The 14,397-nt window shown below is 46.6% G+C and overlaps 1 protein-coding gene across 1 annotated transcript in view; it reads right to left on the bottom strand.

The window, feature by feature from the left end:
- Positions 1-14,397, bottom strand: part of LOC139260002 (melanophilin-like) — a 245,813-nt gene that overhangs the window by 171,085 nt on the left and 60,331 nt on the right. The window contains exon 2 of the mRNA XM_070876047.1: positions 13,772-13,993. Within this exon, the coding sequence (XP_070732148.1) occupies positions 13,772-13,993 (222 nt within the window). The remainder of the gene's footprint in view (positions 1-13,771; positions 13,994-14,397) is intronic.

Consider the following 14,397-nt stretch of genomic DNA (forward strand, 5'->3'; position numbering starts at 1 on the left):
CTGTTGGAAAATGATCACCAATGCATCCACTATTTCTAGGGCCACTTCCTTAAGTACTTTGGGATGAAGAGTGTCAGGCCCCGGGGATTATCGGCCTTCAATCCCATCAATTTCCCTAACACAATTTCTCGCCTAATAAGGATTTCCTTCAGCTCCTCCTTCTCACTAGACCCTCGGTCCCCTAGTATTTCAGGAAGGTTATTTGTGTCTTCCTTCGTAAAGACAGAACCAAAGTATTTGTATAGCTGGTCCGGCAATTCTTTGTTCCCCATTATAAATTCACCTGAATCTGACTGCAAGGGATCTATGTTTGTTTTCACTAATCTTTTTTTCTTCACATATCTATAGAAGCTTTTGCAGTCAGTTTTTATGTTCCCAACAAGCTTCCTCTTATATTCTATTTCCACGCTCCTAATTAAAACCTTTGTCCTCTTCTGCTATATTACAAAATTCTCCCAGTCCTCAGGGTTGCTGCTTTTTCTGGCAAATTTATATGCTTCTTCCTTGGATTTAACACTATCCTTAATTTCCCTTGTTAGCCACGGTTGAGCCACTTTCCCCGTTTTATTTTTACTCCAGACAGGAATGTACAATTGTTGAAGTTCATCCATGTGATCTTTAAATGTTTGCCATTGCCTATCCACCGTCAACTCTTTAAGTATCACTCGCCAGTCTATTCTAGCCAATTTCACATCTCATACCATCGAAGTTACCTTTCTTTAAGTTCAGGACCCTAGTCTCTGAATTAACTGTGTCACTCTCCATCTTAATAAAGAATTCTACCATATTATGGTCACTCTTCCCCAAGGGGCTTCGCACAACAAGATTGTTAATTAGTCCTTTCTCATTACACATCACCCAGTCTAGGATGGCCAGCCCTCTAGTTGGTTCCTCAACATATTGGTCTAGCAAACCGTCCCTAATACACTCTAGGAAATCTTCCTCCACCAGTTTGGTTAGCCCAATCAATATGTAGATTAATGTTGCCCATGACAACTGTTGTACCTTTATTGCACACATCCCTTTATTGATGCTATCCCTAACCTCAGTACTACTGTTTGGTGGTCTGTACACAACTCCCACCAGCGTTTTCTGCCCTTTGGTATTCTGTAGCTCCACCCATACAGATTCCGCATCATCCAAGCTAATGTCCTTCCTTACTATTGCATTAATTTCCTCTTTAACCAGCAACGCCACCCCATCTCCTTTTCCTGTCTATCCTTGCTAAATGTTGAATACCCCTGGATGTTGCGTTCCCAGCCTTGGTCACCCTGGAGCCATGTCTCCGTGATGCCAATTACATCATATCCGTTAACTGCTATCTGCGCAGTTAATTCGTCCACCTTATTCCGAAAACTTCTCGCATTGAGGCACAGAGCCTTCAGGCTTGTCTTTTTAACACACTTTGTCCCTTTAGAATTTTGCTATAATGTGGCCCTTTTTGCTTTTTGCCTTGGGTTTCTCTGCCTTCCACTTTTACTTTTCTTCTTTCTATCTTTTGCTTCTGCCCCCATTCTACTTCCCTCTGTCTCCCTGCATAAGTTCCCATCCTCCTGCCATATTAGTTTAACCCCTCCCTGACAGCACTAGCAAGCACTCCCTCTCGGACATTGGTTCCGGTCCTGCCCAGGTGCAGACTATCTGGTTTGTACTAGTCCCACCTCCCCCAGAACCGGTTCCAATGTCCCAGGAATTTGAATCCCTCCCTTCTGCACCACTCCTCAAGCCACCCATTCATCTGAGCTATCCTGCAATTCCTACTCTGACTAGCACGTGGCACTGGTGACAATCCTGAGATTACTACTTTTGAGGTCCTACTTTTTAATTTAGCTCCTAGCTCCCTAAATTCATCTTGTCGATCCTCATCCCGTTTTTTACCTATATCGTTGGTACCTATATGCACCATGACAACTGGCTGTTAACCCTCCCTCTTCAAAATGTGCTGTAGCCGCTCTGAGATATCCTTGACCCTTGCACCAGGGAGGTAACATACCATCCTGGAGTCTCGGTTGCGGTCGCAGATACATCTATTTATTCCCCTTACAATAGAATCCCCTATCACCATAGCTCTCCCACTCTTTTTGCTGCCCTCCTGTGCAGCAGAACCACCCACGGTGCCATGAACTTGGCTGTTGCTGCTCTCCCCTGATGAGTCATCTCCCTCAACAGTACCCAAAGTGGTGGATCTGTTGTGCAGGGGGATGACCGCAGGGGACCCCTGCACTACCTTCCTTCCACTGCTCTTCCTGTTGGTCATCCATCCCCTATCTGGCTGAGTACCCTTTACATGTGGTGCGACCAACTCACTACATCCTCAGCATCGTGGATGCTCCAGAGTAAATCCACCGCAGCGCCAATGTCGCAGTGCGGACTGTTAGGGGCTGCAGGCGGATGCACTTCCCGTAAATGTAGTCATCAGGGACACTGAAAGCGCCCCTGACTTCCCACATAGCACCAGAGGAGCATAATACGTGTCTGAGCTCTCCTGCCATGACTTAACCCTTAGATTAACTTAATTTGGCAACAACAATGCTCAATGGTTATTTACTGATAAAGAAAAGAAAATGAAAAACTACTCACCAATCACCAGCCAATCACTTACCCCCTTGGCTGTGATGACACCTTTCGTTTTCTTTCTACTTTTTTGCCTTTTCACCCTGCTGCAGCTGCACCAGCTGGCCACTCCTACGAACTCCCATGCTGCTTTGCCGACACTGGGCCTTTATAGGCCTTTCCTGCACTCCCACACCGCTGCTCCGACGAACTCCCGCGCTGCTCTGCCAACACAGGGCCTTTATAGGCCTTCCCTGTACTCCCGCACTGCCGCTCCTACGAACTCCCACGCTGCCCTGCCGAAACTGGGCCTTCATAGGCCTTCTCTGCACTCCCGCACCGCCACTCCAATGCATTCCCGACGCTGCTCTGCCGACGCTGGGCCTTTATAGGCCTCCCCCGGACTCCTACACCGCCTCTCCGATGAACGCCCGACGCTGTTCTGCCAACGCTGGGCCTTTATAGGCCTTCCCTGCACTCCCGCACCGCCTCTCCAACGAACATTGCAGAGGAAGATCGATCCACTGTGGATCAGGCTGAATTGGAGACTCGTACCGAGGAGGCAGAAGTGTACAGGGTACACACATTCACTACGAAATGTCCACCGATAATGCTGAAAGTTGAACTGAACGGTATTCCAGTATCTATGGAACTGGACACGGGTGCAAGTCAGTCCATAATGAGTAAAAAGGCCTTCGACACGCTGTGGGGCAAAAAGACACACAGGCCCAAGCTCAGCCCCATTCACACCAAACTAAGGACTTACACCAAGGAACTAATCCCTGTAATTGGCAGTGCAGAAGTCAAAGTCTCCTATGACGGAGCAGTACATGAACTCCCGCTGTGGATTGTGCCAGGGGATGGCCCCATGTTGTTTGGCAGAAGTTGGCTGGGAAAAATCCTCTGGAACTGGGATGACATCCGAGCGCTTTCGTCCGTCGATGATGCCTCATGTGCCCAGGTTCTGAGCAAGTTCCCATCGTTGTTCGAGCCAGGCATTGAAAGTTTCTTGGGGGTGAAAGTGCAGATCCAATTGGTTCCCGGTACGCGACCCATCCAACACAAGGCACGGGCGGTACCATATATGACGCATGAGAAAGTGGAAATTGAGCTGGATAGGCTGCAGTGAGAAGGCATCATCGTGCCGGTGGAATTTAATGAGTGGGCCAGTCCGATTGTCCCGGTACTTAAAGAGGACGGCACGGTTAGAATGTGTGGGGACTATGAAGTAATGATTATCCGTTTTTTGCTGCAGGACCAGTGCCCGCTAGCCAAGGCAGACGACCTATTTGCGACTCTGGCTGGAGGGAAAATGTTCACCAAGCTGGACCTGATCTTGGCCTACATGATGCAGGAGCAGGAGGAGTCTTCGAAAGGCTTCACCTGCATCAACACATACAAAGGTCTGTTCATCTATAACCGGTGCCCTGTTCGGGATTCGGTTGGCCGCGGCAATTTTCCAATGGAACATGGAGAGCCTGCTAAAGTCGGTTCCTCGCACCATGGTTTTCCAGGACGATATACTGGTTACAGGTCGGGACACCATTGAGCATTTGAAGAATCTGGAAGAGGTTCATAGTTGGTTGGTTCGCATGGGGCTTAAGTGCTCGAAGTGTATTTTCCTGGTGCAGGAGATCGAGTTCTTGGGAAGAAGAATCACGGCAGATGGCATCAGACCCACCAACGCCAAGACGGAGGCCATCACGAACGCGCCGAGACCACACAATGTGACGGAGCTGCGGTCGTTCCTGGGACTCCTTAACTATTTCGGTAATTTCCTACCTGGGTTAAGCACCCTGCTAGAACCCCTATATGTGCTACTGCGCAAGGGAGATGGCTGGGTATGGGGGAATTCACAAGAGGCTGCCTTTGAGAAAGCCAGAAAACTATTGTGTTCAAACAAACTGCTTGTCATGTATAACCCATGTAAAAGATTAGTGTTAGCTTGTGATGCGTCGTCATACGAGGTCGGGTGTGTGTTACAACAGACTAACGAATCGGGGATCTTGCAACCGGTCACTTATGCGTCCAGGAGTTTATCCAAGGCCGAAAGGGCCGACAGCATGATTGAAAAAGAGGCTCTGGCATGCGTTTACGGGGTAAAAAAAATGCACTAGTACTTATTTGACTCAAGTTTGAGCTTGAAGCTGACCACTCATAACGCTGTTCTCTGAGAGCAAAGGGATTAACACCAATGCCTCTGCCCGCATCCAAGATGGGCGCTCACGCTGTCGGCATACAACTATGTAATCCACCACAGATCGGGCACAGAGAACTGCGCAGATGCTCTCAGTCGGCTGCCATTGCCCACCACTGGGACTTGCTCATTATCGGAGCAGGAGCGACAGTTCGAGCAGCGTGAGTCCGGGGTGCGTGGAGAGGCCTACAAAGGCCCAACGTCGGAGGAGGAGCGGCAGTTCGAGCAGCGCGAGTCCGGGGTGCGTGGAGAGGCCTATAAAGGCCCAGCTTGTACAGCTCCAGCTGGGAGAAAAATCAAAAAAGTAGAAAGGAATCATAAGGTGACATCACAGCCAAAGGGGTAAGTGATTGGCTAGTGATTGGTGAGTAGCTTTTCTTTTTCTTTTTTATATCAGTAAGTAAGCCGTTAACATTGTGGTCTTTTTCTTTTTTATATCAGTAAGTAATCTGTTAACATTGTTGTCGCCAAATTAAGCGTATCTAAGGGTTAAGTCATGGCAGGAGAGCTCAGTCACATGATATGCTCCTCCTGTACCATGTGGGAACTCAGGGACACTTCCGGTGTCCCTGACGACTACGTGTGCGGTAAGTGTATCTGCCTCCAGCTCCTAACAGACCGCGTTGCGGATTTGGAGCTGAGGGTGGATTCACTCTGGAGCATCCACAATGCTGAGAATGACGTGAGTAGCACATGCAGCGAGTTGGTCTTACCGCAGGTGAAGGGGCCACAGCCAGCTAGGGAATGGAAGACCAGCAAGAAGAGCAGTGCAAGGAAGGTAGTGCAGGGGTCCCCTGCGGTCATCCCCCTGCAAAACAGATACACTGCTTTGAGTACTGTTGAGGGGGATGACGCATCAGGGGAGGGCAGCAGCAGCCAAGTTCATGGCGTCATGGCTGGCTCTGTTGCACAGGAGGGCAGGAAAAAGAGTGGGAGAGCGATAGTGATAGGTGATTCAATTGTAAGAGGAATAGATAGGCGTTTCTGCGGCCGCAACCGAGACTCCAGGATGGTATGTTGCCTCCCTGGTGTCTCGGAGCGGGTGCAGGACATTCTGGAAAGGGAGAGAGAACAGCCAGTTGTCGTGGTGCACATTGGTACCAACGACATAGGTAAAAAAAAGGATGAGGTCCTACGAGACGAATTTAAGGAGCTAGGAGATAAATTAAAACGTAGGACCTCAAAAGTAGTAATCTCGGGATTGCTACCAGTGCCACGTGTTAGTCAGAGTAGAAATCGCAGGATAGCGCAGATGAATACGTGGCTTGAGCAGTGATGCAGCAGGGAGGGATTCAAATTCCTGGGGCATTGGAACTGGTTCTGGGGGAGGTGGGACCAGTACAAACCGGACGGTCTGCACCTGGGCAGGACCGGAACCAACGTCCTTGGGGGAGTGTTTGCTAGTGCTGTTGGGGAGGAGTTAAACTAATATGGCAGGGTGATGGGAACCAATGCAGGGAGACAGAGGAAATAAAATGGAGACAGAAGCGAAAGACAGAAAGGAGATGAGTAAAGGTGGAGGGCAGAGAAACCCAAGGCAAAAAACAAAAAGGGCCAATGTACAGAAAAATTCTAAAGGGTCAAAGTGTAATAAAAAGGCAAGCCTGAAAGCTCGGTGCCTCAATGCGAGGAGTATTCGGAAACCAGGAGAGGGCTCTGAGCCAGTTAGAGTGGGTGAGAGCGCAGATGAACAGGACCCCAAGAAAAAATGCAAAAGGCAGGAGGCAACAGAGCAGAGTAGCACTGGGGTAAATGTAAACCACAAGGTGATAGGAAGAGACAATATGTATGAATATAAAGGGGCTGCAGGAGGGGTCAAAACTAAGAGTCCTGGTTTAAAAACTAGTATTAAAACACTTTACCTAAACGCACGCAGCATTCGAAATAAAGTAAATGAACTAACGGCACCAATCGTTACAAATGGGTATGATTTGGTGGCCATTACAGAAACGTGGTTGCAGGGTGGCCAAGACTGGGAATTAAACATACAGGGGTATCTGACAAGTCGGAAGGATAGACAAGAAGAGAAAGGAGGTGGGTAGCTCTGTTAATAAAGGATGATATCAGGGCAGTTGTGAGAGATGATATTGGCTCTAATGAACAAAACGTTGAATCATTGTGGGTGGAGATTAGAGATAGTAAGGGGAAAAAGTCACTGATGGGCGTAGTTTATAGGCCCCCAAATAATAACTTCACGGTGGGGCGGACAATAATCAAGGGAATAATAGAGGCATGTGAAAAAGGAATGGCAGTAATCATGGGAGATTTTAACCTACATATCGATTGGTCAAATCAAATCGCACGGGGTAGCCTGGAGGAGGAATTCATAGAATGCATACGGGATTGTTTCTTAGAACAGTATGTTACAGAACCTACAAGGGAGCAAGCTATCTTAGATCTGATCCTGTGTAATGAGTCAGGAATAATAAACGATCTCCAAGTAAAAGATCCACTCGAAATGAGTGATCACAGTGTGGTTGAATTTGTAATACAGATTGAGGGTGAGGAAGTAGTGTCTCAAACGAGCGTACTATGCTTAAACAAAGGGGACTACAGTGGGATGAGGGCAGAGTTAGCTAATGTAGACTGGGAACACAGACTAAACGGTGGCACAATTGAGGAACAGTGGAGGACTTTTAAGGAGCTCTTTCATAGTGCTCAACAAAAATATATTCCAGTGAAAAAGAAGGGAGGTAAGAGAAGGGATAACCAGCCGTGGATAACCAAGGAAATAAAGGAGAGTATCAAATTAAAAACCAATGCGTATAAGGTGGCCAAGGTTAGTGGGAAACTAGAAGATTGGGAAAATTTTAAACGACAGCAAAGAATGACTAAGAAAGCAATAAAGGAAAGATAGATTACGAAAGTAAACTTGCGCAAATCATAAAAACAGATAGTAAAAGCTTTTACCGATACATAAAACGGAAGAGAGTGACTGAAGTAACTGTTGGTCCCTTAGAAGATGAGAAGGGGTATTTAATAATGGGAAATGTGGAAATGGCTGAGACCTTAAACAATTATTTTGCTTCGGTCTTCACAGTGGAAAGCACAAAAACCATGCCAAAAATTGCTGGTCATGGGAATGTGGGAAGGGGAGACAATCACTATCACTAGGAGGGTAGTGCTGGACAGGCTAATGGGACTCAAGGTAGACAAGTCCCCTGGTCCTGATGAAATGCAGCCCAGGGTATTAAAAGAGATGGCGGAAGTTATAGCAGATGCATTCGTTATAATCTACCAAAATTCTCTGGACTCTGGGGAGGTACCAGCGGATTGGAAAGCAGCTAATGTAATGCCTCTGTTTAAAAAAGGGGGCAGTCAAAAGGCAGGTAACTATAGGCCAGTTAGTTTAACATCTGTAGTGGGGAAAATGCTTGAAGCTATCATTAAGGAAGAAATAGCGGGACATCGAGATAGGAACAGTGCAATCAAGCAGACGCAACATGGATTCATGAAGGGGACATCATGTTTAACTAATTTACTGGAATTCTTTGAGGATATAATGAGCATGGTGGATAGAGGTGTACCGATGGATGTGGTGTATTTAGATTTTTAAAAGGCATTCAATAAGGTGCCACACAAAAGGTTACTGCAGAAGATAAAGGTACGCGGAGTCAGAGGAAATGTATTAGCATGGATAGAGAATTGGCTGGCTAACAGAAAGCAGAGAGTCGGGATAAATGGGTCCTTTTCGGGTTGGAAATCGGTGGTTAGTGGTGTGCCACAGGGATCGGTGCTGGTACCACAACTGTTTACAATACACATAGATGACCTGGAAGAGGGGACAGAGTGTAGTGTAACAAAATTTTCAGATGACACAAAGATTAGTGGAAAAGCGGGTTGTGTGGAGGACACAGAGAGGCTGCAAAGAGATTTAGATAGGTTAAGCGAATGGACTAAGGTTTGGCAGATGGAATACAATGTCGAAAAATGTGAGGTCATCCACCTTGGAAAAGAAAACAGTAAAAGGGAATATTATTTGAATGGGGAGAAATTACAACATGCTGCGGTGCAGAGGGACCTGGGGGTCCTTGTGCATGAATCCCAAAAAGTTAGTTTGCAGGTGCAACAGGTAATCAGGAAGGCAAATGGAATGTTGGCCTTCATTGCGAGAGGGATGGAGTACAAAAGCAGGGAGGTCCTGCTGCAACTGTACAGGGTATTGGTGAGGCCGCACCTGGAGTACTGCATGCAGTTTTTGTCACCTTACTTAAGGAAGGATATACTAGCCTTGGCGGGGGTACAGAGACGATTCACTAGGCTGATTCCGGAGATGAGGGGGTTACCTTATGATGATAGATTGAGCAGACTGGGTCTTTACTCGTTGGAGTTCAGAAGGATGAGGGGTGATCCTTTAAACATTTAAAATAATGAAAGGGATAGACAAGATAGAGGCGGAGAGGTTGTTTCCACTGGTCAGGGAGACTAGAACTAGGGGGCACAGCCTCAAAATACAGGGGAGCCAATTTAAAACCGAGTTGAGAAGGAATTTCTTCTCCCAGAGGGTTGTGAATCTGTGGAATTCTCTGCCCAAGGAAGCAGCTTAGGCTAGCTCATTGAATGTATTCAAGTCACAGATAGATAGATTTTTAACCAATAAGGGAATTAAAGATTATGGGGAGCGGGAGGGTAAGTGGAGCTGGTCTACGGCCAGATCAGCCATGATCTTGTTGAATGGCGGAGCAGGCTCGAGGGGCTAGATGGCCTACTCCTGTTCCTAATTCTTATGTTCTTATGTTCTTATGTTCTTGGAGGCATTCGAGAACGAAAAGTCCCCCGTTACGGCCCGCCAGTTCAGGACCGGGACCAGCCAGGATCCTTTACTGTCCTTGGTAAAAAACTATGTCCTCCATGGGAGCTGGTCCAGTGTCCCAGCGGAGATGCAGGAGGCAATTAAGCCATTCAACAGGCGCAAAGACGAAATGTCCCTACAGGCGGACTGTCTGTTGTGGGGAAATTGTGTGGTCTTGCCAAGAAAGGCAGAGATACTTTCATATGTGAACTGCACAGCACCCATCAGGCATTGTAATGATGAAAACCGTAGCCAGAATCCATGCGCGGTGGCCAGGCATCGACTCAGATTTAGAGTCATACATGTGCCCGTGCAACACTTGCTCTCAGCTGAGCAATGCACCCAGAGAGGCACCGCTAAGTATGTGGTCGTGCCCTCCAAACTGTGGTCGAGGATCCACGTGGACTATGTGTTCAGTTTTGGTCTCCTAATCTGAGGAAGGATGTTCTTGCTGTTGAGGGAGTGCAGCGAAGGTTCACCAAACTGATTCCCGGGATGGCAAGACTGACATATGAGGAGAGACTGGATCAACTGGGCCTGTATTCACTGGAGTTTAGAAGGATGAGAGGGGATCTCATTGAACCATATAAAATTCTGACGGTACTGGACAGGTTAGATGCAGGAAGAATGTTCCCGATGCTGGGGAAGTCCAGAATCAGGGGACACAGTCTAAGGATAAGGGGTAAGCCATTTAGGACTGTGATGAAGAGAAACTTCTTCACTCAGAGAGTTGTTAACCTGTGGAATTCTCTACTGCAGAGAGTTGTTGATGCCAGTTCATTGGATATATTCAAGAGAGAGTTAGATATGGCCCGTATGGCTAAAAAGATCAAGGGATTATGGAGCGAAAGCAGGAAAGGGGTACTGAGGTGAATGATCAGCCATGATCTTCTTGAATGGTGGTGCAGGCTCGAAGTGCCGAATGGACTGCTCCTGCACCTATTTTTTTTCTATGCGGGCCCATTTCTAGGCAAAATATTTTTGGTTGTCATGGACGCTTACTCAAAATGGATTGAATGTGCGATAATGTCTGTAAGCACATCCATTGTCACTATTGAAAGCCTCCAAGCCATGTTTGCCACACGTGACTTGCCTGATGTCCAAGTCAGCGACAATGGGCCGTGCTTCACCAGTGCTGAATTCAAGGAACTCATGACCCATAATGGAATCAAACACGTCACATCTGCCCCATTCAAGCCCACATCCAACGGCCAGGCAGAACGGGCAGTTCAGACCATCAAGCAAAGCTTCAAACGTGTGTCGGAAGGCTCCCTGCAGACCCGGCTGTCCCGAATGCTGCTCAGCTGCCTCACCAGACCCCACTCACTCACCGGGGTTCCCCCAGCCAAGCTGCTCATGAAAAGGGTGCTAAAAACAAGGCACTCTATAGTCCACCCTGATCTCCATGATCACGTGGAGAGCAAGCGGCATCAATAAAGTGTGTACCATGACCACGCAAATTTGTCACGCGATATTGAGATCAATGATCCTGTATTTGTGCTCAATTATGGACATGGTTCCAAATGGCTCACTGGCACAGTCACAGCCAAAGAGGGGAGTAGGGTGTTTCAGGTCAAATTGGCCAATGGACAAATGCACAGAAAACATTTGGACCAAATCAAATTGCAGTTCACCAACAGCTACGAACAACCCGATGAAGACACCACCAACTTTGATGCTCAAACACACACACAAGTGGCAACTGACATCAAGGTTGACCACGAAGCCAAACTCACCATCCCCAGCAGCCCGGCAAGGCCGGCTGCCCAACAGCCCAGTGAAGAACTGACCAACTCACCCACACCCGCATTTGTACCGAGACGATTGACAAGGGAGCGAAAAGTCCCAGATTGTCTCACCTTGTAAATAAGTGTACTGTTGTCTTCACGGGTGAGTGATGTTATGTATTTAACCCCTTGTAACCTGTATTACACGACCACCAGAGGGCCCACCTGTTGGAGTCCCAAGGGATCCCAGCATCGGAAGGGAGCACAGTATATAAGCAGGCCACCCACGAGGTACCTGCACTCTGGAGTCTTATTAAAGGAGCTAAAGTCACACTTGCTCATTGTACACAGTACTCAGTTTCATTCTTTATTATGAGCATAGCAATGATGATGATGATTCACAATCTATAGCAATGATTTGGATTAGGGGCCAAATGTAATATATCCAAGTTTGCTGACGATACAAATCTAGGTGGGAATGTAAGTTGTGAGGAGGATGCAAAGAGACTTCAAGGGGATATAGGCAGGCTACGTGAGTGGGCAAGAACATAGCAAAGAAAAACTTGGATTTATATAGCGCCTTTCACAACCACTGGATGTTTCAAAGTGCTTTACAGCCATTGAAGTACTTTTTGAGTGTAGTCACTGTTGTAATAGAATATAATGTGGAGAAATGTGAAGTTATCCACTTTGGTAGGAAAATAGAAAAGTTTTTAAACATTGAGAGATTGGGAAATGTTGGTGTTCAGAGGGACCTGGGTGTATGTGTATACGAATCACTGAAAGTTAACATGCAGGTAGAGCAAGCAATTAAGAAAGCAAATGGAATGTTGGCCTTTATTACAAGAAGATCTGAGTATAAGTGTAAAGACATCTTACTGCAATTATATAGGGCCTTGGTGAGATCACACCTGGAGATTGTGTACAGTTTTGGTCTCCTTACCTAAGGAAGGATATACTTGCCATAGAGAGAGTGCAACGAAGGTTCACCAGACTGATTCCTGGGATGCGGGGATTGTCCTATGAGGAGAGATTGAGTAGACTAGGCCTATATTCTCTAGAGTTTAGAAGAATGAGAGGTGATATCATTGAAAAATACAAAATTCTTACAGGGCTTGTCAGGGTAGATGAAGGGAGGATGTTTTATCTGGCCGGGGCGAGCGGTGGGGGGAGGGAGGGGGTGTCTAGAACCAGGGATCACAGTCTCAGAAGAAGAGGTCGGTCATTTAGGACTGAGATGAGGAGAAACTTCTTCACTCAGAGGGTGGTGAATCTCTGGAATTCTCTACCCCAGAGGGCTGTGGAGTTTCAGTCTTTGAATATATTCAAGACAGAGATAGATAGATTTTTGGATATTAAGGGAATCAAGGAATATGGGGATAGTGCAAGAAAGTGGAGTAGAGGTAGAAGATCAGCCATGATCTTATTGAATGGCAGAGCAGGCTCGAAGGGCCAAATGGCCTACTCATGCTCCTAATTCTTGGGCTGGATTTTCGAGGGGTTTGCGACCATGTTTTCACCGTATTTTGACCCTCCACGGCGAAAACCCGGTCGCTAAGCCCAGTTGGGATCCTCAGTTGCTTGTTTGTAGCTGCGGTGGGAAGTAACGGCGAGGCGAGCTGCGCCGGACGTGTAACGACTCGGATTGCGTCACCGTCCGAGTTTCGGCACTCACCCGACCCGTACGCCGCACCCACAACAGCAACAGGTAAAACCTGTCAGTGCCGCCCTGCCAGCAGCGGTAATTTAGAAAACCTGAAAAAAGGGTATGTTAAAGTTTTTATTTTTTATAGCGATTTTATTAGGTAAGGGTCTTGGTAATGTTTTTTGAATGTTTTTAAAAAAAAAATTTCTTCCCCCTCCCCACCACCCCCCCCGACTAAAGTTGGCGAGGATCGCGTTTTGTGCTGCGAATGATTGTGCAACGCCTCCCTTTGCGACTCCAAAGGCTGAAAGTTTGGCCTAAAATCGGTAATGCAGCGAAAATGGTCATTTTCATGTATCGCTTATGTTTTCGCCCAAAAACCCCAAAACTCGAACATTTAGCACTTTATGTTCTAATCCCCACGCTATGCTGAGTTAATTGGCAGCTGGGACACTGCAATTGGCCTCAGTGCTTCTGAGCTAACGAAAGGAAAATCAGTCTGTGTATCCCATTCTTGATCATAGTGGAAAGTGTACTTGTATAATGCTGGATGAGGTAAGAATCAAGCTTGACACTGAATTGCTCTACCTCAGGGTCTGAGCCTACCAATGAAGAACAACCACTTTGCCAAGGTAATGGGGGGCTACCGGCAGCTGTGGATACTCGAGCATGAGTCAGCACCTTCAGGAGAGAAAATGGCAGGTGAAATAAATAATGAAAGGCGTGTACATTAGGAAGAGGGATTCCATGGGAGAGGAAGAAAATTGGGAGGTGCATGCATAAGGAAACAGATTCCATGGGAAGGGGAATGCATTATGTGCATGCATAAAGGAGATTGGTTCCATGCAATGCCTCACCTGGCAATCCGGCAGGAATTACACACCCAGCCATACTCCTTTCTGTTGAATTTGCTACAGCTTTTGCAGGTGTACAGAGAGCAATCCAGACAGCGACGTTTGCCATTCACCAGGAACTGGAAGGGTTCAAGGCAGTGAATGCAATGACCTTCGTTAAACTTGGTTTGCTTTGTAAGAAACTTCCTCTTAACACCTTCTTCCTCAATCTTACACTTTAGTTTCCTAGACGGCAGAAAGCAGGATAGAAGGGACAGGAGGAAAATATCAGAAAAAAGATGAGTGAATGAATGCAAAAAAAGTATACCTATCGTAAAATCTGGTGTATAAGTTGCCCCCATGCACAATTCATGTTCTTTTCTTATAGTTTCCATAACAATCAAAACATTATAGGTTAACTAAGTATAAATTGTTTCCCTAAATTTGGGGAATATAAAAATAATAGGATAACATTTACAAATTTGTGCATTGGTAGACTGATCTGCAATTCATTTGGAAAATGATTCCAAGGGATATAGATAGGCTAAGTGAGTGGGCAAAAATTTGGCAGATGTAATATAATGTGGGAAAATGTGAAGTTATCCACTTTGGTAGGAAAAATAAAAAAGCAAATTATTATTTAAATGGGG

Source organism: Pristiophorus japonicus, chromosome 3 (assembly GCF_044704955.1).
Source record: "Pristiophorus japonicus isolate sPriJap1 chromosome 3, sPriJap1.hap1, whole genome shotgun sequence".
NCBI lineage: Eukaryota > Metazoa > Chordata > Chondrichthyes > Pristiophoridae > Pristiophorus > Pristiophorus japonicus.